General features: G+C 35.5%; 1 protein-coding gene across 1 annotated transcript in view; it reads left to right on the top strand.

Moving 5' to 3' along the window:
* The window catches only part of LOC145685786 (monocarboxylate transporter 14), a 135,196-nt gene that overhangs the window by 95,624 nt on the left and 16,161 nt on the right, over positions 1-23,411 (top strand). The window contains exons 4-6 of the mRNA XM_081758314.1: positions 5,951-6,136; positions 8,804-9,552; positions 21,437-21,656. Coding sequence (XP_081614440.1) covers positions 5,951-6,136; positions 8,804-9,552; positions 21,437-21,656 — 1,155 coding nt within the window. The remainder of the gene's footprint in view (positions 1-5,950; positions 6,137-8,803; positions 9,553-21,436; positions 21,657-23,411) is intronic.

The following is a 23,411-nucleotide window of genomic DNA, read 5'->3' on the forward strand; positions in this document are numbered from 1 at the left end:
TTCTGATACAACATGTTAAAAAAAACTTTGTCACTTATTTACCATTTCTGATTCTCTTTCTGCCACTGTTTTGCTCAAACTTACACATTTTGTTTTGCTATATTTCAAATTCATATATTGGGATAATTGGCAAATTAATATTCACCCTATGTTAGTCCATAAAATGTTACAAACTCTTCCAAAATATAGTCATTCAGTTTAGAAATGTATACGGATAGGTATAATTAACTCCGTTTGTAGTTACGAAGGGTTTGACGATTGAAAGCAGCTCAAAGCTCACGTTTTACAAAGAGGTTTTTGAGGAATAGAAAACCGAGAAAATGGTGATGCACCAGAGGACGACGACGATATGGATTTCCATTTAGTAGATGATGATGGAGAGGAGGTTACATAATTCAATTTTTTGCACATTTGGATCTATTGTTTTCAATTTAGAACAAAATTAATGTAGCATTTATGTATCCATATTCATTTGTGTCAATCTTGTGCAATGTATAGTTGATAATACATCCCCTCCCCCAATATTTTAGTAGGCATAATACTGATTTCTGACTCTGACACCCTTTCCTTTTGATAGGTTTTGTATCTTGAGCCTCAACAAAAATGGCCGCTCGTCCAGATGCAAAAGCTATTACTTCCATTTACATACGCAAAACCTGTTAAATCCAAACTATTTTCTTCAATAACGCAATTCACAGACTAGTGTGATTATACAGCTTTCGACAGACCAAACACTCACATTATTCTTAATTTTTTAATGTTCTCTATTTTTTAATGTTATTTTACAATTATGACGTGTTTTAACAGTTTTTCTCGATTTGTCACAAATTTTAAACTGTGAATTTAACGGGTTTTGCTATTCACCTACTCATATATATTCGTATATATCCATGGTCCTAGTAAATACATAAAGGAGTTTTGGTAATCCTAACTCCTTGTAAATAGTTAATATAATATTAATCTATATATTTTGCATTTCTTAATTCTTTATATACTAGGGAATTTTCTCTTATATAATTTCTCTCTAGTTGAATTTCCACGATTTTTTCTTATTGTCCGCCATTTTAGGCGTAACGAGGATTAGGCCAAACAAGGATCCTTTTTCGCCTAAAATGGCGGACACCAATCTTATCATTTATCTGTCATAAAAGTGTCAGATAATTGGTTAGGCGAAACTAGGATTAGGCCAAACGTGGCGACACGCCGCTGAAGCCACCACTGCGAATAGCTGAAGAAGAAAAAACCTGTCATACATGATAAAGGATCAAGAGCACTTCGGATACGAAGTTCTAAAGCGCACGTGCGGATTGGAAACTTTTCCTCTTATTTTTATCTTAGTAATTCAATAGTTATTTGTAATATAAGAGATATTTTGTTTTCAACTTTTTATTTTTCTTCCAAGTAGATCACTACATTTCGAGGAAGTTGGCTCATTTTTTCCACTCCCTTCCACTGAAGCTTAACTCTCGATTCGCATAAAAGTTCAAGTAGTCCACTTTAAAGAGTAGATCCAATTTCGAATAATCTCGTTTTTTTTTTTCCTTTTTTTTTAAGTTTAACGTCCCATGATTATGCTCTTAGGCTAAGGGGCACTGTGATCATGATAATTAACTAAAAAAAAAAAAAGATAAAACGAAGAAATTTGGTCCACGCACGCAAACAGAAGAGTCCACACACACGGTGTTTGTCTACCACAAAGCCCACTTGGCGAGAGCTGGGATTGAACCAGGGACTCCACACACCACAGACGAGTACTTTAAGTCACGGTATGGACAGGAATTTCGATTAATCCCTTCGAAAAACCAACTGTGTTCTGTGACATTCATATCCTATACAAATGACTAACGCGCGTATTTTTTCTGTGTACATGATAGAGTAATGTTGAAACAGTTTGTACCCATCAAACATCCATACAATTCAGCTAAATTTGAAAAAAAAAAAAAAAACAATTGAGTGTACTTCCGAAGACAATATTGCAGAAATTTTATTTGCTCTTTCGCATGACTCAGGGTTAGTAAAAGTGCAATTCAGATGCAATATGTTTGAGTACGTTCCTGAATAAGCATTAAATTAAGTCAAACACTACGTTTTAAGAATGAGTAATACCTTAAAAGACAGCTGATATCATGCCATATCACGTAGCATTCTGTTTTATTAAATTATTGCACAAATGCATACGGGTTTTTTCGTGCACGGAATTAATAAAACGTGAAAAACGGCATAAAAACGAGTATTACTGTATCATAAAGATGGAATTTCCCTTTTAATTGTTTTGTGGTGTTTGTCTTCTTAACAAATCGTAAGTATAAATGCTTTCATAACGTAAAGTTGCTTTCTTAACGAGAGATGACTAATATCAAATCCTTTCTCACTTCTTCAATATATCAATTTTCTTTTCACTAATTTTGTTAAGTTTATTACTTATTTAACAAAACACTAAAAATTAAATTACATTATTTTATAATGTTATTAATATTTTATTATAATGTTTAGTAAAGAACCTTGCAAACTGCATTTCTGTTTTGCAGAATCGTAAGCACAAACAAAATATCTGTTCCATCGAGATGACATATACGTTATTGAGTAATACAAATATTTAACGCACCTTAATGACTGAATAGATTACACGCATGCCACTTCTAGACGTAATCATGCGTTCGTTCGATCTTGGTTACAGCACAAACTTGAATACAGATGATATAAATGGCGAAATGGGCGGTAGTGGTATAATCTTTGGCCTAACTTGGTACTGCAATCATAGTGTTGCCAGTGGTGGCAATGACGGCCCCGTAGACCCTGCAGTGTGGGCTGGAGACTCAAATGATTGGTTTTGTACTATTCTTATTGGGGAAGCTTCGTTCATTCATATCTGTTGTACATTTTTAAGGTTACACTTTAAAATTATGTACAGGGTTTCCGAGAAGTCCCTGTATGTCCCTGTATCACACAGAGAACAATATCGATGTAATTTTATTTGTGGTATTGGTAACACTGTTTTCATGGTCACAGCTCTGTTTGGTATCATTGCTTTCAAGCACTATCTGATACACCTGGGTTCAAGGTTACGTGCAGCCAGGCTTGCCAACCGTACGATAATGTATCTTGATATACGATAATTTACCCCTTAATGCTCTATATGATAATGCCCTTCCGATAATACGTGAATATACGATCATTTTAGAACGCACACTTTTATTTTTATTATTTTATTTATTTATTTATTTATTTTGCAGTTTTTGAATAGGCAAATAAATTGTAGATGTACACGTTTACATCAAGCACCATCCATCCCTTTTCCCATTCGCAGCACAGCACCGGCTACAAAGATTCATTGTCCACCTCAACTGAAATCAGTTTCATTTTTGTACAATGAAAGTTAAATACTTGTTCGTAGTAATCTATATATCACTCATAGAAATCACTGATATTTCAAACACCAACCCTTGGGAAAAGTATGAATAACTGATCTGCAACCGTAAAGGAGTACTAATTGATTTTATTACGAAATGAAATGAAATGAAATCTTTGAGTTTTACGTCCCACGCATATGCCGTCTAAGCTAAAGGACACGTGATGATGAGAAATGAATGAAATGTTAGAATGGAGAAAGTGGGAGGAAAGGGAGAACCCCGAGAAAACCCACGCACACGGTGTTTGTCCAGCACAAAGTTCACTTGGTGTGAGCTGGGATTGAACCAAGAATCTCATGCATCAGAGGTGAACGCTCTACCACTAAGCCTCCGCGGCCCCTTGAAATTATTAGGCCTCGATAATAATATAAGCTAATAATCAATAATTCAATCCAAACGTATTCATTTTCAAATCAGGGCCGCGGTGGCTCAGTGGTAGAGCGTTCACCTCTGGTGCTTGGGGTCTTGGGTTCAAACCCTGCTCCCGCCAAGTGATCTTTGTGGTGGACAAACACCGTGTGCGTGGGTTTTTTCGGGGTTCTCCCGTTTCCTCCCACTTTCTTCATTCCACCATTTCATTCATTATTCATCATCACCGTCTCCTTTAGCCTAACCGGCATAACCGTGGGACGTAAAACTCAAAGATTTCATTTCATTTTTTCATTTTCAAATCAGTTTTGACCTAGTGGAGGTAATACTTTTGAGTTTCTTTGCCTAAATTCCAACAGACAGAATGATTTTCAAGATAATGTAATTAATACTCTCTTGCCTATTTCTTTCACTTATATAGTATAGTATAGCTTTCAAGATAGTGTAATCATAAATCCTGGCCTACTTTTATACAGTCAAGATAGTATAGGAAAGCTTTCAAGTAATGTAATCAGATATCCATCACCTGTTTTTCATCCTTGAAGTTTCAAGACAATGTGATCATAAGAGGAGGGACCCAAAAGAAACCGCGGCCGTTCCATGGCGTACCATAGAGTTCTCCTGCTAGATCGGTCTAGTCGAGTCCTTCCCAAATCAGTTACCCAAGCGACATCTGCGTAGGAGGTTAACGTTTGATCGTAGTGTTGCTTTTTCTCAACTGTTCTCGTTTGCAGTCTATGCGAAATCGTTATGACAGATTTAAAGGAACAAAGAGTGCTCGAAATTTTGCTTCCTGCTTGAAAAATCGGCAACTGACGCTTAACAAATGCTTCAACAGGTTCTCAAGAAGGATGCTATGAGCCGCTCACAAGTTTTCGAATGGTTTGTGCGCTTTAAATGTGGTAAGATGAGTGTTGAAGATCGTGCTCATTCTGGGCGCCCTTCACCATCTTGAAATGACAAAAACGCTGAAGAAATCCGGCAAAAGGTCAACAAGGATCGTCGTTTCAGTATCGACAAAATTTCAAAACAGACAGGAGTGAGTTGAGAGCAGGGCCGTGCCGTGGAAAATCAGCGCCCGGGGCGAGAGTATACGACGGTGTCCCCATACATATATATTCCAAGTAATTTTTTACATTTTTCTCCCGAATTTTTCGCCCCCCTTACTTAGGCGCCCGGGGCCGTCGCCCCGCTCGCCCCCCCCCACGGCACGGCCCTGGTTGAGAGCTCGTGCCAGTGGACTTTGACTGAGGATTTGCAAGTGAGGCGTGTTGTTGCCAAGTTTGTTCCTCAGCTGCTAACATAGGCTCACGCTATTTGGGCTCTCAGGGGTGGGCTATCATTGCTCACCCACTAGATTCGCCAGACTTATCCCCGTGCGACTTTTTTTTTCTGTTCTCAAGAATGAAAACAATCTAAAAGGAAAGCATTTTGATGATGTGGAGGCTGTAAAAATGCTTTACAGAGTGCACTGAACGATATCAAAGTTGTAGTCTCAGAGCTACTTCAAACAGTAAAAAGAAGATTGAAGAAGTGCATCGCATCTAATGGAGAGTACTTTGAAGGAGACTAAAAGAATTTTGTAAAAAAAAAAAAAAAAAAAAAATTAATTAATTGATTTTTAGAACAAAATCGATTTCATTCTGATCCTTCCTCATATATCGCTCTTCCATTTTTGTACTTATACAAAATAACTTTAAGGGTAGGACTTCCAGACATCCCGAATTTACATTATCTGTTCTCACAAAATTATCCAAAACTCTAAATATCCCGATTTTTCTCCAAAACATAATTTAAGATCATTCGAGCGATACTTTAAAAAATATCGCTTTTATTAGTCGTCGATACTAGACTAATAGGAATCATTTATTATCTAGTAATTCTGATATTTAGCCAAAAAAAAAAAAGTGTGTGACTTGAATCATACTGTAAATCATCATAGGGTGTTCGGTTTTTAGTCTTAGAACCTGGGAGCCCTATTTGAGAGTAATGTAATCAATACGGGCCTGTATCTCAGACCTACTTTTTTTTGTACTTGTGTTGTGTAGTGTAGCTTGCAAGATAATGCAATTACTAATCCGTTGCGTATTTGTTGTAGCCTACTTGTACTGTAAACTAATTGTCAGATTGAAGGTTAATAATTATATTTATTTTTCTGTAACTGGTTACAGGAATTGGATTTGGTTTAATTTATGTACCTGCTGTGATAACCACTGGTTTCTATTTTGAGAAGAAGAGAGCCCTTGCAACTGGAATTGCAGTATGTGGATCAGGTATCGGAACATTCCTCATGGCTCCACTCGGAAGAATGCTTATAGGACACTTTGGTTGGAGGGGGACCTTGTTAATACAAGCAGGTAACTTATATGTAACTTAGTCTTAGTTGATAAAGTTTTATGTCGTGTAGATTCTTAAAGGAAAGGTACTGAATACATCAAAACTTAGGCCTACTGGTCAATACCTGTACATGTTATGAGAAGACCAAATTGCTACGTAGACAGTACCAATTCAATGCCGAGGGTATTTCATTTATTATTTTGATTACTTATATTCGTAAGGTAGGTCCATTAATGGTACAATATAGGGTGGCCCAAAAGTAGCTATACAGCCCTGCGTTGCACAAGTACATCATTTTACTTTATTTAAATAATGAATTTATTTGCTAAGGTCTGTTCCAAGGATCTTATAAAATAGAGGATCTGCCCTTACAACAAAATCTTGAAGCCATACGTCACAGTTTCGCCACCCCTACTCTGCCCACTCCGCCCAATAGGATCGCAATGTTTTGAACCAACAATCATGGCGGAAACGAAAGTAGCCAATCAGACGATGGCAGAAACGAGAATAGCCAATCAGACGTGCCGATGCTCGGTTGTTTTTTGGCTTCATCGATTTAATAGGATGAAGATACATATGGGCAGATCCTCTATTTATAACATCCTTGGTCTGTTCCGAGTTTAACATATAAGTGAAAATATGTTAAAAACACATAATAAGGAAACTAAGTCAATATCTGTATAAGTAAATGATATAAAATGGCATGAGCCGATCAATATGGGACTGTTACTTTTGGGTCACCCTGTATTGTTTTTTTTAGAATGTAGTAGATGGTGTAGAAGTTTGGGTTCCCCTTCTTGTTTTCTAGGCCTTTCCTCATTTCTAGTATTATAATTAATATCCGGATTAGTATGTAATTACATATTTTTTCCTTCATATGTAGGTTCGTCAAATCCTTAAATGTTTGTGGTTCACACCTGTGCTTCAACTCAAGTTTCATATTACATATTTTTACATATAATGACCAATATTACATATTTCTATGGATTCTACATATATATATATATATATATATATATATATATATATATTTTTTACATAAAACTGTCTTAAAATTTTGCGTTTACTGAAATTTAATTTAGAATAAAAAAATATGTTGGGCGGCCTCTTCCGGAATCCATGGAAATCACAGAGGATGCAAAGAGACTGCTACAAGGTGTGTGTGGAGATGTAGGAAAAAAGTTCGAAAGAAACTAAATGCAGTGCTGGAAAGAAACCCGGGTTACGACAGCCTATTGGCAGTGTGTGAGATTCTCAGTGGTGAAACAAGAACCCCCTGAAGATATTTCCCCAACTACACCCCCCTGTTGAAATACGATCCTGTTACCTCATCTGATGTGGAGAGAGCATTCTCTGCATACAAGAATATTTTATCCGATCGCCGACAAAATTTTACTTCTGATCATTTGGAAATGTACCTTGTAACCCATTGTGCAACAACACACAGTTGAACTGCAGGCACATCGTTTGTAAGTACTTAATTTCAAAATTAAAATGTTCATTAGTGGAAATATTCTTCAATGTTAGTTCAGCTGGTATTGTTTAAAAGATATAGGACTGCTTTTCCCTGCATGAAATAAATATATATAAAGCAATATATTTCATCTTAAGTTGCTTTTAGTATTTAAATTTGTATATTGCGTATAATTCATTTCAAGACCACAGCACACCACGTGAGATTTCTGACGTACAAGTGCCATATGTATTGCTTTTCTCGGGGCTTTTCTGTTTCTCTCTAGCCGATTCACATCTTCCTTCATTCGCGTCTGATTTTTATTATCCTACAATCAGTCACGTCAGTGACGTATGGCTGTCTCAGCTGTTCAAGCATTTCACTTCATTGGGGGACTTGCATTAAGCAGGATAAAGTGTAGTAGATTTTCCTTTTTATTTTCATAATTCGTTTAAATATTGCATACTCATACGTGTGTTAATATTAAGTTTTCATAAATATGTAACATATGTAATATTACATATTCTTATATAATATTACATATTTCTTACATTTTAAGCGATATTTGTTACATATTTATGTACATATTTAGGAGGTTGATATTACATAAAAATCCGGACTCTAATTATAATATTTAATATTGTAATAATTGTAGATAAAGATGGTTATTGCTCTCGTTTCTCTAGTAGTGTTCTTTGGTTGGTACTAGAGCCTTTTTATTTCAAGTATGTCCTGCTGGCGCTGCTGTCAATATGTGTTTCTTCGTACCTCCCTTGATAGAGGAGGGACAAGTTTGCTTTGGCCGAGATTTTTCAATAGCTGGATGCGGACCAGATTTCCACATTGAATTATTTCACGGACTTCGCTACACACTGTCTTATTAGCAATTCTAGATAGTCTACGATCTTCACTCGCCAAGACCAAACGACAGAATGACAAATTAGGAACACAGTCAACGTCATTCACTTCTTTTCCCAAAAGAAAAGGATGGTTTCCTAACGTAAGAGGGATGGCGAGAGTGAGGCCGAAGTATTTTTCACATATTTTCCGAGGGCACACTTGAAACAGAAAGGCCCTAATATCCCAAACAATGAAGAAGTTGGAACAATGTTGGCCCAACAATTTCTCGACGAATTTATCGTCTCCCAACGTTGGTCCAACGATCTGTGCTACTTGAAATGTTAGTGTTAAAAAAGTATTTAGAATTTAACCATTACTTACATGTGTTTTTCAGGCATTATTCTGAACTGCGCTGTATTTGGTGCCTTGTTCCGGCCGCTACAACCGCCAAAACAAAAATTGAAGAGAAAAACAGGGAACGCAACCTCTCATGAAACCCTACCTCTCCTCCAAAGAATCAAAAGGGCGCGAGACGAAATGAGAAAATGGGACTCAATCAATAGTTTTGGTGATTACGAAAAGTTACCGGAAAATATTGGAGACAGAAGTCTTATAAATGGGTCAGTCAATAACGTTGGAACCAATGAGGACCTGCAGCAAATAACGGGAAGTCCTATTATGAAAAGTAGCAGTGCTGTTGGTTTAGGTGGGAGAAAAATGTCTAGTCAATCTTTGAACTTTGCCAAATATATTATGGAAAGAAGTGATCGGAAAAGATTTAGTGTACCTTCGTTTGTTCCCCCACCTGGTATTACCGCAGAGAAAGACAGTGACGAAAAGACAGACTCAACGCCACAGTTAGTCAGTGGGTCAATAATGAAGGTGGCAACAATTAGCGAATTAAAAACGGTCGAAGAGGAATATCGAGGAGAAGATGAAGACAACGAGAATAAGCAAGAAGAACTCCTTGATAATAACAAAAACTCTTTGAATATGGACAATAAACAAACTCCAAGACACTCCAGAACGAACTTGGCCAGGCGGAGCAGGCGACTCCAAAGAGCTGAGGGTATGAGGCCTTTTTACAGAGATGATATATTTTTCAGCGCCAGTTTGTTACGTTTACCTCAATATACGTCACAGGTAAGAAAATAATGTACTACTATTTTATTATTTGTAATATTCCCTAACAACATAGATACTAGAACCAACGATGCGGAATGGTAGGCTAGCCAAGAGCTCATCTTGACCTTGCGTTGGAATGGGTCTCTTTGCTGAGCATTCTTTTATATATATATATATATATATATATATATATATATATATATATATATATATATATATATATATATATATATATATATATATATATATAGGGTGGCCCAAAAGTAGGTATACAGTCCCTTAATATTAGATATAATTTCTTTATTATTTGTTCTTAATGTCTTTTTACTTATTTCTTAAACTCGAAACAGCCTAAGCAAATAAATATATAAGCTAGAATGTTATACTTGATCAATGCAGGGGTGTATACCTACTTTTTGGGCACTCATAGCTCAAGATCATATATATTGAGCTAGTAGTAAATTGTACTGTAAGACGGGGTTACTTTGAACATGAGAAATTACTTTGTACAAAATATGAAAAGAGTTGTACAGTCCTCTGTCGGTGAAACCATGAACTGTAAAAAGAAAGTTTCAACTGCCACCGTAAGATAGACCACCTGACTATATTTTGGCTATAATATTAGCAGTTAACTTCAGTTCTAATTACCGGGAGGATTCGTTGTTGTAGAGGTATGGGAAGCAGTCGCTGTAAAGGCCGATAAAATTTGAAAGATATCACCTACAAGAATTTCCATCAAAATTAAGTCAGTTTTGTAGAATACTACTGTGTATAATGGGACTTTCTAACAATAGTTGAAATTGAAGTGTGAAACGTTTTAAAGTCATAAGAAAGATAAAACTGGGAGAAGGCGGTTTCAGCCTCTAATCGCGGTTACTTTGCATCGGTCCAAAGTAACCCCTTAGATAGGAAATTACTACTGCTGGTACCTCCTGCCTTCTAATTTTAGGTAAATTTCCTATTTAGGTAGATGCTAGAATGGATTTTTTTTGGAAATAAGTTATGAAGAGTGGCGGATCCAGAAAATTAGTTTGAGGAGGGCTTCACTCAGAAAAGCTTAGTTTTTTTTTTTTAATTACTAGACTTTTGGGAGGAGGGGCTTGAAGCTTATATGCATAGGAATGACTAACATTAGATTTTTTTTTTTTAAATCATGCAATTTGGATAGGCTTCAGTCTGAAAGTCCCAAAGCCCGTAAATATTCCACTGATTACGTTTGGGATGATATTCTCGGATATAAACAGCAACCAAGGCAAATCAGTTCACAGGGATTTTTTTTTTTTTTTTGAGTTTGCATTTTTGTGTAGCATATGTTAAATTATCAGAATATGGTTCCTGTGCCGATACCAGAAAATACATAATTTTCTTTACAAATTGAGTACTGGTATCAGTACCATCATTCTAATATCAATATTTGTAGACTGCACGCAGTTTTGTGTAGGAAGTGAAATGTATAAATACTGAAGGGAAAACATTGTACAGAAACATTATGTTCATATGTTGTACATACGTTTTTGGGTATGTCCATGGTAACTCACGTTACGTAATGACGTATATTTTGAAGAATACTAACCACAAATAAACTTAAAAGCTCCGCTTTTTTTTTTCTAAAGAAAGGAAAGTTGTCATATTTATACAGTAATTACCAAATATCGTCATTTTATATGATACAGCAAACCTAGGAGAAAAGAAAATACTATAGTAACTTACGTTACAAATTTTTTCCCTACATTCAGAACCTGTGATTTTTCAGTACATTTTCTCTTGTCCTGGCATAGCTATGTACATGAAATTATTATGTAAGATAGGGACACACATAATTTAATTATGGCAAAAATATTAAATTTTTATTTACATTTTATGGCTACTTATTTTAGTGGAATATGCAGAGAGTCAGGTAACTCACGTTACATTTGTCAACGATCTTTTATTGTTAAGTATAAGCAACATACATTTATAATAACTTGAAATAAGCACAGTTTAATTAAGTTGAACATTGAACTTTACTTTAAGAAAAGGTTTCATCAGTTATATGACATTTTACTTGGGATACCGACAGAAAAAAATAAGACCTATGCAATAAAGCTTGTATAATATAATCAACATTAAAACTTAGTAGATAAAAGGTAACCTACGGAAAAAATAAGAAAATAGTAATTCTCTGAAAAAAAATTAAGGATGCCAGCTACATACAACCATATTTTTATCAAAAGAACAACTTGATTAAAAATTATAACTATTTTTCTTTTATGAATTTTTGTCCCTGTTTTCGTGGACATACCCTTTTGTATTTTGTGCAAAGTATCCCAACCTATGGGGTTACTTTGCACCAAAGTTTATATTTTAATAACTATGGTCATACTAAATGTTTATTAATGCACTTGCACAAATGTTTTCCTTACATATCTAGCTATTATATGTTTAAAATATGGTGTTCTAAATCATTACGTTTGAAAGTTACATGCGATTTTCTTTAAAATTCCTTAATTCTGATGCAAAGTAACCCTGTCTTACGGGAAGATTAGAAATGACTACTAAAATTATGTTATTTATTTATTTATTTGTTTATTTATTTTCATAATCTGCTATTATAATTTCTGTAGCAACACATTAGTTCTGTTGGCTTTCAAATTTCCTTCAGCAACATATATGTTAGAATAACTTATATTTTTCTTTAGAGAGATTACTGGAATGCTAGGACTCATATAAGATCCTCACCATGGAACAGTAGCGGCGTAAGGGTGGGGCGAGCGGTGCCCCCGCCCCGGGCCCCACTTTGTGGGGGCCCCCGGACGGTAGGTAAAAAATAATTACTAAAGAAACTTGTTAGCATGAACCTTACAAGGGCCGTCAAGGTTTATAATCCACACCTTCCCTAAAAGTAAACGCAATTAATTGTCAATCAATATTACACCAAATAACAGATGAAATAACAGAAGTATCTGCCGAATAAAACTAATCAGTGCCGGACTTCCGTATACACTAAACAAGCTATAGCTCAGGGCTTCACTCTCTTGCGGACCCGCAAAGAAATTAAAAAAAAAAAAAAAACTGAATGTAGATTTAAAATAAATAAAATAAAAATGTTATTACCTTGGGGGCCCCAAAGAAATTTAAAGGAAAAGGCTGAATGTAGGTTAAAAAATAATAAACGTTTCACTTTTTTGGGGCCCCTAAAAATTAAAGAAAAAAAGCTGAATGTAGGTGAAAAATAAATGAAATAAAAGTTTCAGTCTCTTGGGGCCTCAAAGAAATTTAAAGGAAAAAACGTATGTGTAATACAATGTGAATAAAATAAAAGTTTCACTCTGTTCAACAACTTCAGAGAAATTTAAAGGAAAAAGCTGAGCTTAGATTAAAATATAATAAAAGAAAAATCGAAGTATATTGTGCTGTTTTCATTATAAGGTCTTATGATGCAAGTAATGGACCCCGTTTGCTAGCCTGCTTCTAAAATATCACTGTTTATATATTTATTTATTTATCAGTTCAAGGGAAGGGCACAAAGAAGTGATCAATGTACAGAATGCTTTATTAGGGGACGCTATAGTCCTGATTCACTTGTTTTACTTCTGTCTTGTTTCTTTTGTCCTTCACAAGTCTAATTTTCAGCTAGCGAAATCCTTTTCCTTAGCTGGTTTCCCCTTCTTTGCTTTTGTTTTGTGGGGTATGAATTTACACTTCAGCCCACAAATTTAGAGTGAAGAAAATGTTCAATAAGAAAACAAATGTTCAAATATTCAAAAGAAAAAGTAATTTACGTGAATTATGTTATACTATTTCCTTCTATATTTAGATGAAAATAAAATAGAACTATTCTTTTACTTTGCCAACTTTGTGCAGCAGCTACATGTTGAGAGCGAGGAAAGGCTAAAAGCATGTTGCTCTTATTTGGCTTTGTTCTGCCCAAATGACCTGGATGCCGTAGAATTATTTCAGGATTGTAAGGATATAATCCATTCACTAAGATGTGCTCAGAAAGATAAAGAACAACTTAACTTTTCCCCACAAGGCATACTGAAATATGCCTTCAATGGGGCTTGAAGCTTACAAAAGTTTGGCAACCGCTCTTCAGATTTTGATCACACTGCCCGTATCTGTCGCATCACGTGAAAGGTCTTCCAGCAAAATGAAGCTGATACAATCATACTTGCTCTTCAAAATGAATCAAGAAAGACTCACGAATCTGGCCATTCTTTCTATCGAAAATGAAATAGCATCTACTTTGGATTTTTATAATATAGTTGAAACTTTCACAGCTACCAGAGCATAAAAGGTAGTATTCTGAATGCTGGTGGAATAGGCTAATAAGTAAATCATCATCATCATCATAGGTATTCTGCCATTATTTGCAGGTCACTTGCCGCAGCTGAGAAGCTTCCATGCTCCATGGTCTTCCGCTAACTTCTTCGTCTTCGCGTATGATCTTTCTGTTTTTATATCATCCATTAATTGTAGTCTCCTTCGCCCTCTGCCTCTCTTTCCCGACACCATACCCTCTAGGACGTCTCTCATGATACAATCTCTTCTTAGACAATGTCCCAACCAGTTTCTCTTCCTCTTCCTAATAATATCTAAAAGTGTTCTTTTCTCACCCACCATTTCTAACACTCTCTCATTCGTTTTCCGCTCGACCCAACTAATTCTTTCCATTCTTCTCCACACCCACATTTCGAAGGCTTCCAGTCGATTTTCATCACCTTTACGTAATGTCCACGTTTCCGCCCCATACAGTACAACACTCCACACGAAGCATTTTATGAGTCTTTTTCTCAATTCTTTCTTCAAGGTCCCACAAAACAGACTTTTCTTCCTCCTAAAGGCTTCTTTCGCCATTCCTATCCTTGCTTTTATTTCACGTTCACACTTCATGTTATTAGTAAGAATACTACCCAGATATCGAAAACTATTCACTTGTTCTATTTTCTCTTTTCCTACTTTTATATTTGACACAGACCCCTTCGTTCCAATCACCATGGCTTTTGTTTTTCTAACATTTATTTTCATCCCATATTCTTCAAAGCCCTTTCTTATTTTTTCTAACATTTTATTGATTTTCTTTTCAGATTCTGCAACAAGCGCCATATCATCTGCAAATCTTATGCATCTAATCATTCTACCTCCTACCGAAATACCATCATCATCATGTAAACTCTTTTTCACTATCTCTTCTAGATAGACATTAAATAGTGTTGGCGAGAGGCAGCATCCTTGTCGAACTCCCCTTCCAATTGCACTCTCTTCCGTCAGTTCTTCCCCTATCCTAACACTTACTTGTTGGTTCATGTATAAGTTTCTTATAAGTCTTCTATCTTTCCATTCCAACCCTATCTTCGTTAGAACTCCCAACAACAATTCCCAATTCACGCGGTCAAAAGCCTTTTTTAGACCAATAAATATAACATACACCTCTTTCCCTTTTTCTATAAATCTTTCACCGATCGTCCTTAATAATCCAATTGCATCTCTTGTGCCCTTGCCTCTTCTAAACCCGAACTGCTCCTCCTCAACTTCTTCATTTGTTCTTTCATATAACCTTCTGTTCAGTATTCGGAGCAGAATTTTAGCTGCATGAGATATGAGACTAATAGTTCTATAATCCTCACATCTCTTTGGGTTCGATTTCTTAGCCATCGGTATCATGATCGTTTTCAGAAAGTCTTTTGGCCATTCTCCTGTTTCATATATTTCATTGCATAGTCGGAACAATTCTTTCTTTCTCTTTTCTCCTATATTTTTAATGAATTCGATTGGTATGTTATCTATTCCGGTTGCCTTTCCATTCCTAATCTCGGATAGAGCCTTTTCAAACTCATCCCCAAGAATACTAAATCCTTTATCATCCTCGCCTACTTCATTTTCTACTTCAACATTTAGGCTACACGGTCTATCCCTACTCTCATATAAGTCTTCAATGTATTCTTTCCACCTTCCTATGACGGCATTTCTCTCGCTGACTACCTTCCCATTCTTATTTTCTACTGCCATCATAATACCCCCTTGTTATATATATATATAATTATAATAAGTAAATATAAACTAATTATTTGCTGAGCAAAACTATATATTTTCGTTAAAATTTAACACGTGTTACAGTTTCGCCAACTAACTCTTTGGCTTCATCAGACACTATGTGATACAGGATAACTGTATAATCGTATATACATACAACAGCTAAGATATCTTTCTTCTGATTGGCTACTGGCAGCAGCAAATCCCTTTTAATTATACTTATTTCTATTCTATTCTATTCTATATTCAGGCTAATAAGGTAGTGGAACTATCATCGAAACTAGTTTCATGTTTCAACTTAAGACAATAAAATTACAAAAGTGCCAAAAGAATAATAAAAAGCCGTAAAAATCTATCAATTGACTGGTGATGGGTGGTAATGAAAAGTACGTAGTAGATTCTACCCGTAGTAGAATTCTGTCCTCACATATTTAATCTATGAAATATCCACAATTATTCAATGTATTCATGTTTTCTTGTTTCTAATACTTTCTAATAATATTTTCTAATACTAAGTGTGTTAGTAAGTGGTAATGGAAATAGTCATAAGTGACAGAATATAAATATGATTGAATTATTAAATACAAAGCAATGTAATCATAAATCAATTGTGGAATCTAGAAACAATAGTAAACAAGAATTTTAGGAATGATCCAAAAAATGCATAAAAAGATTGCGATCTTGGCCAATAATTAGTTTTTGGATCAGGGGCCACAGAATTTTTGAACGGCATCTAAATTGAGTTTTTTTTTTTTTTTTTAACGGAACAAGCACACCATAACTAACTAACTAACTAACTCTATGGCCTATGGAACCCGGAGGTTCAGTGCCGCGTTCACAAAAGCTCTCCACTGACTTGTATCCTTAGCTAATTGCATCCAGTTTCTACTTTGTATTCCTATCTCTTCGAGATCCATCTTAATATTATCCTCCCATCTGCGCCTAGGTCTTCCTAATGGTCGTTTCCCTATGGGTCTTCCAGTCAAGACTTTGAAAGCGTTCCTACTTTCTTCCATTCTAGCTACATGACCTGCCCACCTAAGCCTCCTAGACTTGACGACCCTAACAATGTTGGGTAAACCATATAAACTATGTAGTTCCTCGTTATGAAGTTTCCGCCATTCCCCATTCCCGTTCCTCTTGGGTCCGAATATTCGTCTCAGGATCTTGTTCTCAAATACTTTCAGTCTATGTTCTTCCCTCAGAGTAAGCGACCAAGTTTCGCAACCATACAGAATACCAGGCATGATTATCGTTTTATATATTTTAAGCTTCAAATTCTTCGACAGAATTCGCGACGACAAGAGATATTGAACCGAATGGTAACACGAATTCCCTGCTTTTAGTCGACATTTAATTTCTTCGTGAATATGATTTTCGTCTGTTAATATTGATCCTAAATATTTGAAAGCACACCATACTGAGTTTAAGTAATAGTTTGGGTTAGGATACACTATATGTAGTTGGCCAGATATAAGGCGTACAAGAAAATTTTTGATTGAAATATATCGAATCTTTTGATCCAAAAAGATAAGCTGGAGAGGAACATTCTAGTGCGTAACTTCTAGTTCATTGATATTTCCGCTAAAGCAGTGGGACTAAAAAGATCGTATATTATCACTGCAGAGAAACCTAGTAAAAGATAAGTGAAAAAGACACGCAAGAGAGAAATGTATTCTAGTCACTATTTACTAGAGATGCAAGGGCTCGGAAAAAAACCGGCTTTTTTGGAAAAAAACTCGGTTTTTTCTGCTTCGCTTTTTTGCTTGGGAAATTTTGGGCTTTTTTGAAAATTCTGCTTTAAATTGATAAACCAGATTTTGTTTCGCTTCTCTACAACACAAAAAGTCATTTAATTAGTGGTTGATGCCGGTAATAATATAAAACCTCGAAAATAAACCATGAATTTCGAAAAGATATTTCAAACAGTTTTACTTCTCAACATATTTACATTATGAATTCCAAAGGATTAACCAATGTATATAATATTTTTTTTAACCTCCTACATACAAAAGTAAGCAGGGTTGGCAAGAGCCATGGTTGTTTTTGAAAATGCCAAAAACCCGTTTTTTGGGGGGAGTTTAAACTAGGCTTTTTTGGTTTAAACCAGGTTCTTTTGGGTTTAGATATTTTGCTTTATGTATTTATATTACATATTCACAGAAATAAGTTTGTTTCGCCTTGGTGTCATTATGCAACAACGGGGTTATGCTGGAAGAGGTCACATAAGCTTAAAGAAGTCCGGTCAGTAAATTTCTTAAATTGAGAAACTCCCGCCCTAGCCATCGGGAAAATCCCGTTATTACTCTAAATGTAAAACAATAACGAAAAACGTCCTGTTATTGCTTTGCATGTAAAATTTAAAGGTCAACGTATCATAATCAATACGCTAAAACTGAGGTATTAAATTACAAATTTAGTGCGTACATATCATTGAAAATACAATCCAAGCTAATGTTGGAAGCTACGTAGGCAATCGATAAATTTTGTCAATTTATATCAGTATATTTAAGCAACCTTGGCTTCTTTATAAAACAACAGGCATTCAGGCATGCAGAAATATACAATTTAATTTCGTTTCGTATGTTCAGGCTTAACATCCTTACGTAATACCGAGGTTATCAAGGAGAAGACTTTCGCTTAAAGTGACATCCGAACCGCTACTTTGTTTACGCATGAAAGAAGGGTTGTTGTTCGACCGAGAATTGAACATGGGACACCTTGATTAAAAGGTGAAAAGAAAATAAAACTAATGCAGATGGTTTGATGTATGGAAACGTCACCATGAAGTTCACACGATTCGCATTTTTCGTACCTTTTATTTTTTTTTCGGTTTAAACCAGTTGTTTATTTAAAAAAAAAAGAAGAAAAATAGCTGGTGTAAACCAGCCAACCCTAAAAGTAAATACTTCTTTTAAAATAATACTCAAATAAGTAGCAGAATTCTATGTAGTATTTTTACTTCAAAATATTCCATACCCTCTTTTTGGAACAAAATAAAATTAAAATAAAACATAAAAAAAATACTTAGATTTATATAATACACTTAAAGGCTGCACACCTAAAGCTTTTGGTTTTGTATATTCTTGAAATTCTACAGTTTTATATAAGCACCATCTCGGTTTATTCAGTCCTCAAGTTTTCTGTATTTTTAACAAGAGGGATTGAACATGAAGGGTGTGAGATAAGAACATGGTAACCCATAATTTTACTATTTTAAGAAATTAGAAATTTTCTGCTGCACAATCCATTTTGAAAGTCGGAAAGCTGATTTTTCACATAAATCTATACATGAGGGATTAAACGAAGCGGTATGCGTTGCTGCCTATCTGATGCTGCGTAACTCAGCAATTGAAAATTTGTTAGTTACCATGTTCTTGGCTCACACCCTTCATATCATTATGGAACTCTCCCCACCCCACCAACACACACACAAAAAAAGGACTACGGAATATATTTAAGTTAAGATAAATACAACTGCACAACAAACATGATTGACTGGAGCTTTTGCGCTTCTATCAAGAAGTCCGGGATTCAACTCAGCATTCGACCATTCTGACAAAACTTTTCTTCATTCCATCTATGAAGTAGAAATAGTGCGTGTACTGTGAGTTGGCTGACTTCATTTCTTATTGTTTTTAAATAGTTATTATTACTAATTACCAGCAGTGACGGTTTTGCGAGGGTTAGGGGGGGGCGGTCTTTCGGACTGAAGCCTGTTCCCCAAAATTACGGAATGTCTAAAACAAACGAAATATCTATTAGTTATGCCTTTACTCATAAACTTTAAGCTGCCGTCAAATAAAAATTACGAATGTTTAGAAAAACTAAACATTAGTAAGAAAAAAACCCTCCCAAAATACTTTTCTAAATCCGCCACTGATTCTCAGTATAAAATGATCTTCAAGGTTGTATCCGGAAGATTATCGCTAAATATATAAACGAAACGAAATACAGTATTAGTTATGCCTGTACTCATAAACTTCAAGCTCCTCCCAAATAAAATTAGGACATTTTAGAAAATGAAACAATCAGAGAAACCCGTCCCAAAGTACGTTTCTAAATCCGCTACTGATTATTTGTATAAATTAGTATTCAAGGTTGTATCCGGAAAATTATTGCTAAATCGTTGCACAGCTACAGTATAACAGAAATGTGGAAGTACGGTTAGACGGGTATATTGAAAAACGTACGCTTTGACGGATATATAGAAAAACGTAAGTTTAACTTCTGCGTTAGAAGCTAGAGTACTAAGCTCTTAGAAATGAAACAGACGACAAACTGAAATGATATCGAGAAGAAAAAATATCGATAACTCAAAAGTTAAAATAAAGTTAAATAGCCTCTAAAATTGCCCTCAAATACTACATTCTTCATGTTAGCTCCATGTAAAACATGTGCTCCATCCATCTTGATGGTGAATTTTAGAGCGAAATATGGCATTTAGGTCATGGAATTCTTATCTAACTATAGAATATACTATAAGAAAGCTATTTAGATAGAAAAATCATGAATATGAAAAAAGCCAAAATTTCCAAAATTCTCGTTTTTTTCCCAAAAAAGCCGGCTTTTTATGTGAAAAAAACCATCGATTCAAAAAAGCCGGGTTTTTTGCATCTCTACTATTTACTAATAGTTCGGTTAAAAAAAAAAAAAAAAGTGTTTAAGTATTATGTATGATCATTAGAGAGAAACCGAATGTTAAAGTGAATGGGGCTAATTGTAGGAGAAAAATATAATCAAATAAAACCCATTTGGCATAAACTCAGACAGATGAGAAACCATGAATAAAACTTAACCATATGAGAAATTGAACAGGAAAAACACCACAGGTGAGAACCGAACAAGAAAATTCTAGAAAACTTAGAGCTTTCATTTAGAAATCGCATCGGTTAAATTATTTGCAATTTTTTCAATATCAACTCATTGTTACATTTTGTGCGTAAATTTGTCTCTAAATGTATTATTAGGAGATTATTTCCACTATTCTATCTAATTACATTACACTTTTAAACTAGGATAGTACAGGATAGGTGTAGGATAAATTATGGATTCTTTGTTGTTGCGTTTTGTTTCTTCTTAAGATTATGTGATTCCTGGCGTGGGTTGTAGTTTCCGTTACAATTGTATTTCTAATTTTTTATCTATCATGTCCTTTGTTTAAAAATTAGGTCCGGTTTTATTTTTAGTTACCAGCCTAAAGGCGATTCTGAACATTATAAATATATAGAGGAATGCTGAATTTCACCCCCATTTATTTAATATATTCCAAATTAAGATGGTTTAAACACACACGCCAATGGGAAAGGGGGGGGGGGAGGAGTAAACAGGAAGAATGATTATGCAAATGAATGTCAAAAATAGCAGTGTATAAATCATGATTGTTCGAGAAGGGGCCCCGATCTACTTCGCTGGCCCCGGGCCCCAGTTTGCCTTACGCCGCCACTGCCATGGAGACAACTTAATGCTCACATTTTACAATATACTCTAAATTAGTGTCAAGATAATGTTTTATTTTCTAAACATTACATTATATCTCTTAGAAACGTAAGTTTTATTTGATAACAGACACACTGCTAAACGCTATCGCTGCGTCGTAAAATTCTGGGCAGGGTTCTAATCAATCTAGCTACTAACCTGCCTTCACTGGCTATCGCTTGCTTGGCATTACTATGTGAATTGAATACTTAGCTTTGATAAAGAAAGTAACCATTCTGGTTACTAACTCACCTTTACCTGTATGTGTGCAGACCAGCATTCTAGAATCTTTCCAAAATTGCGTACCGCCAAGAGAAAGCAAAGCACTGGGAATATTTACAGATGGAATCTAATATATTGCATTAATTGTTACTTTACTAATCAGTTCTTTTTTCTTTTTCTTTTTTTATAGAACTCTTTAGGCTATCACATGTCCGTGACGAAACTGCCAACGAAAAAAGAAATTGAACAAGAGCAAGAACAGAGCTGCAAAATTTGTCCATTGGCTGTGAGGAAGACTTTGGCAACAATGCTAGATGTGTCTTTACTCAAATCTCCAACATTCCTCCTGTTGTGTGCCAGCGGATTCCTCACGTTGATGGGATTTTTCGTGCCATTTATGTACCTCGCAGGTAAGTTATCTTACTTTCCAAGTAGACATACAATATTGGCGCTTCATTTAAAACAACATACACATAATATAAAAGAGGTTAATGTGATAGGTTCAGCAAAAACAAAGAAACAACGGGTGATTAAAGAATCATTTTTTTATTCATAAATATAAACCTGTTTTAAATCTGAATACTGGCAACTTTGATAGAATTTGGTTACCTACCTTTGATGCATATTTTGAATCTGGCAATACTGACGTAACATAAACACAGTGTTGGGAAGTAATGTAACGCAAGTAACGCGTTACTTTTTAAGTAACGTTTCCTAGTAACGCGTTACATTTTCTCCAAAGTAACTAACGGTAACGCGTTACAAATTTTTAAGTAACGTACCTAGTTTGCGTTATTTTTTTCGCGTTACATTTCGGATGAGTAAATACAATATATGTATATTTTTTTCGGAAACAAATGTTTCTTTCCTGTAAGTGAATTTCTCAGAATGAAACAATCGAACATGAACTATGTATGTCAGTGACCGACAGTCACAGACACACAGAGAAACAGATAAGTTAGTAGTGCCACTTGCTGTTTTTTGAAGATGAGAACAGCCTTAGGGAAATCACGTGTACTGATTGCAAGCACCTGGAAGATTTTGTCGTAGATTTTGACAGCTTCAAATCAATACATTCAGTGAGTGAACTAGGAGTGCAATGATACCGGTAGTCTATTTTACTTTGATTGGTATTGTTTTATAAAGATGGAGAACGAAAATATTTTACCCTTCGAACATTTGAAAGGATACTTTTTTCTTAAGAGTTGAGGATGATGTTGGACAGAATTTAAAAGTAAAGTGTCTGAAGTACCCCGGCGGAAAATATTTATCAACAACAAGGGTGTCATAATTAACGATTTACAGTAAGGGGTTAATATGAATAAACTGTGTTTTGATGAGCAGGCCTACTTTATTACTAGAAAAGAGTTTGCTGATGGTATGTAATATTGGAGTTCTTCCAGATCAGTTTGCTTATCCTAGAGTCCCGTTGATCATAGAGTAGTGTAATGTTTCTCTATATTCTTTATTTTTAATTTTACATAACTACATTGTTATTATTATAATTACTTTAGCAGAATAATAATAAGCAACCTTTTTTTCTAACGCATAGGGATGAACACGAGTCAAGCTAAAACTCGACTCGACTCGAATTCAAGTCGAGTTTCGAGTCAAGTCAAGGGTAATAACTTCGAGTCGAGTTCCAAGCCGATTCAGTTTTTCGCATCGAGTTTGATAAATGGCTCGTTTGTTTTAAGTCGTCTTGAAATCATGGCCTGATTACACTGGAAAACGAAAGCCACGGAATACTTTTAGTGTTGCTCACGAGAGGGGACACTGTTCGCATCTCGTCTCGACTCGATAATGAGACCACAAGAAATTTTTTATAAAGAGCTCAGCTCGGCTCGGCTCAACTGAGAAGATGGCTCGAGCCGGCTCACTTGGGGTGAACCATTGGCTCGAGCTGGCTTGGTAGGGATGAGCCATTTGCTCGGTTCAGCTCAACTGAGCCGAGGGCTCTAGCCGAGTCGGTTGGGTGAGCTGTTGGCTCGGCTCACTTCTCGGTTCAGGTCGATAGTGAATGAGCTGTGAGCCGAGCTGCTCGAGTCGTTGACAATTCTAAACCCGGGCCGAGCAGTTTTGAAGATATTTGGCCACTGCCCTATAACATTTAAGTGTTTGGCACGAGCCCGAATACTCAACCTAGACCCTCAACCCAAATTCAG

This window comes from Thermobia domestica, chromosome 5, assembly GCF_964235325.1.
Source record: "Thermobia domestica chromosome 5, izTheDome1.hap1.1, whole genome shotgun sequence".
Taxonomy (NCBI): domain Eukaryota; kingdom Metazoa; phylum Arthropoda; class Insecta; order Zygentoma; family Lepismatidae; genus Thermobia; species Thermobia domestica.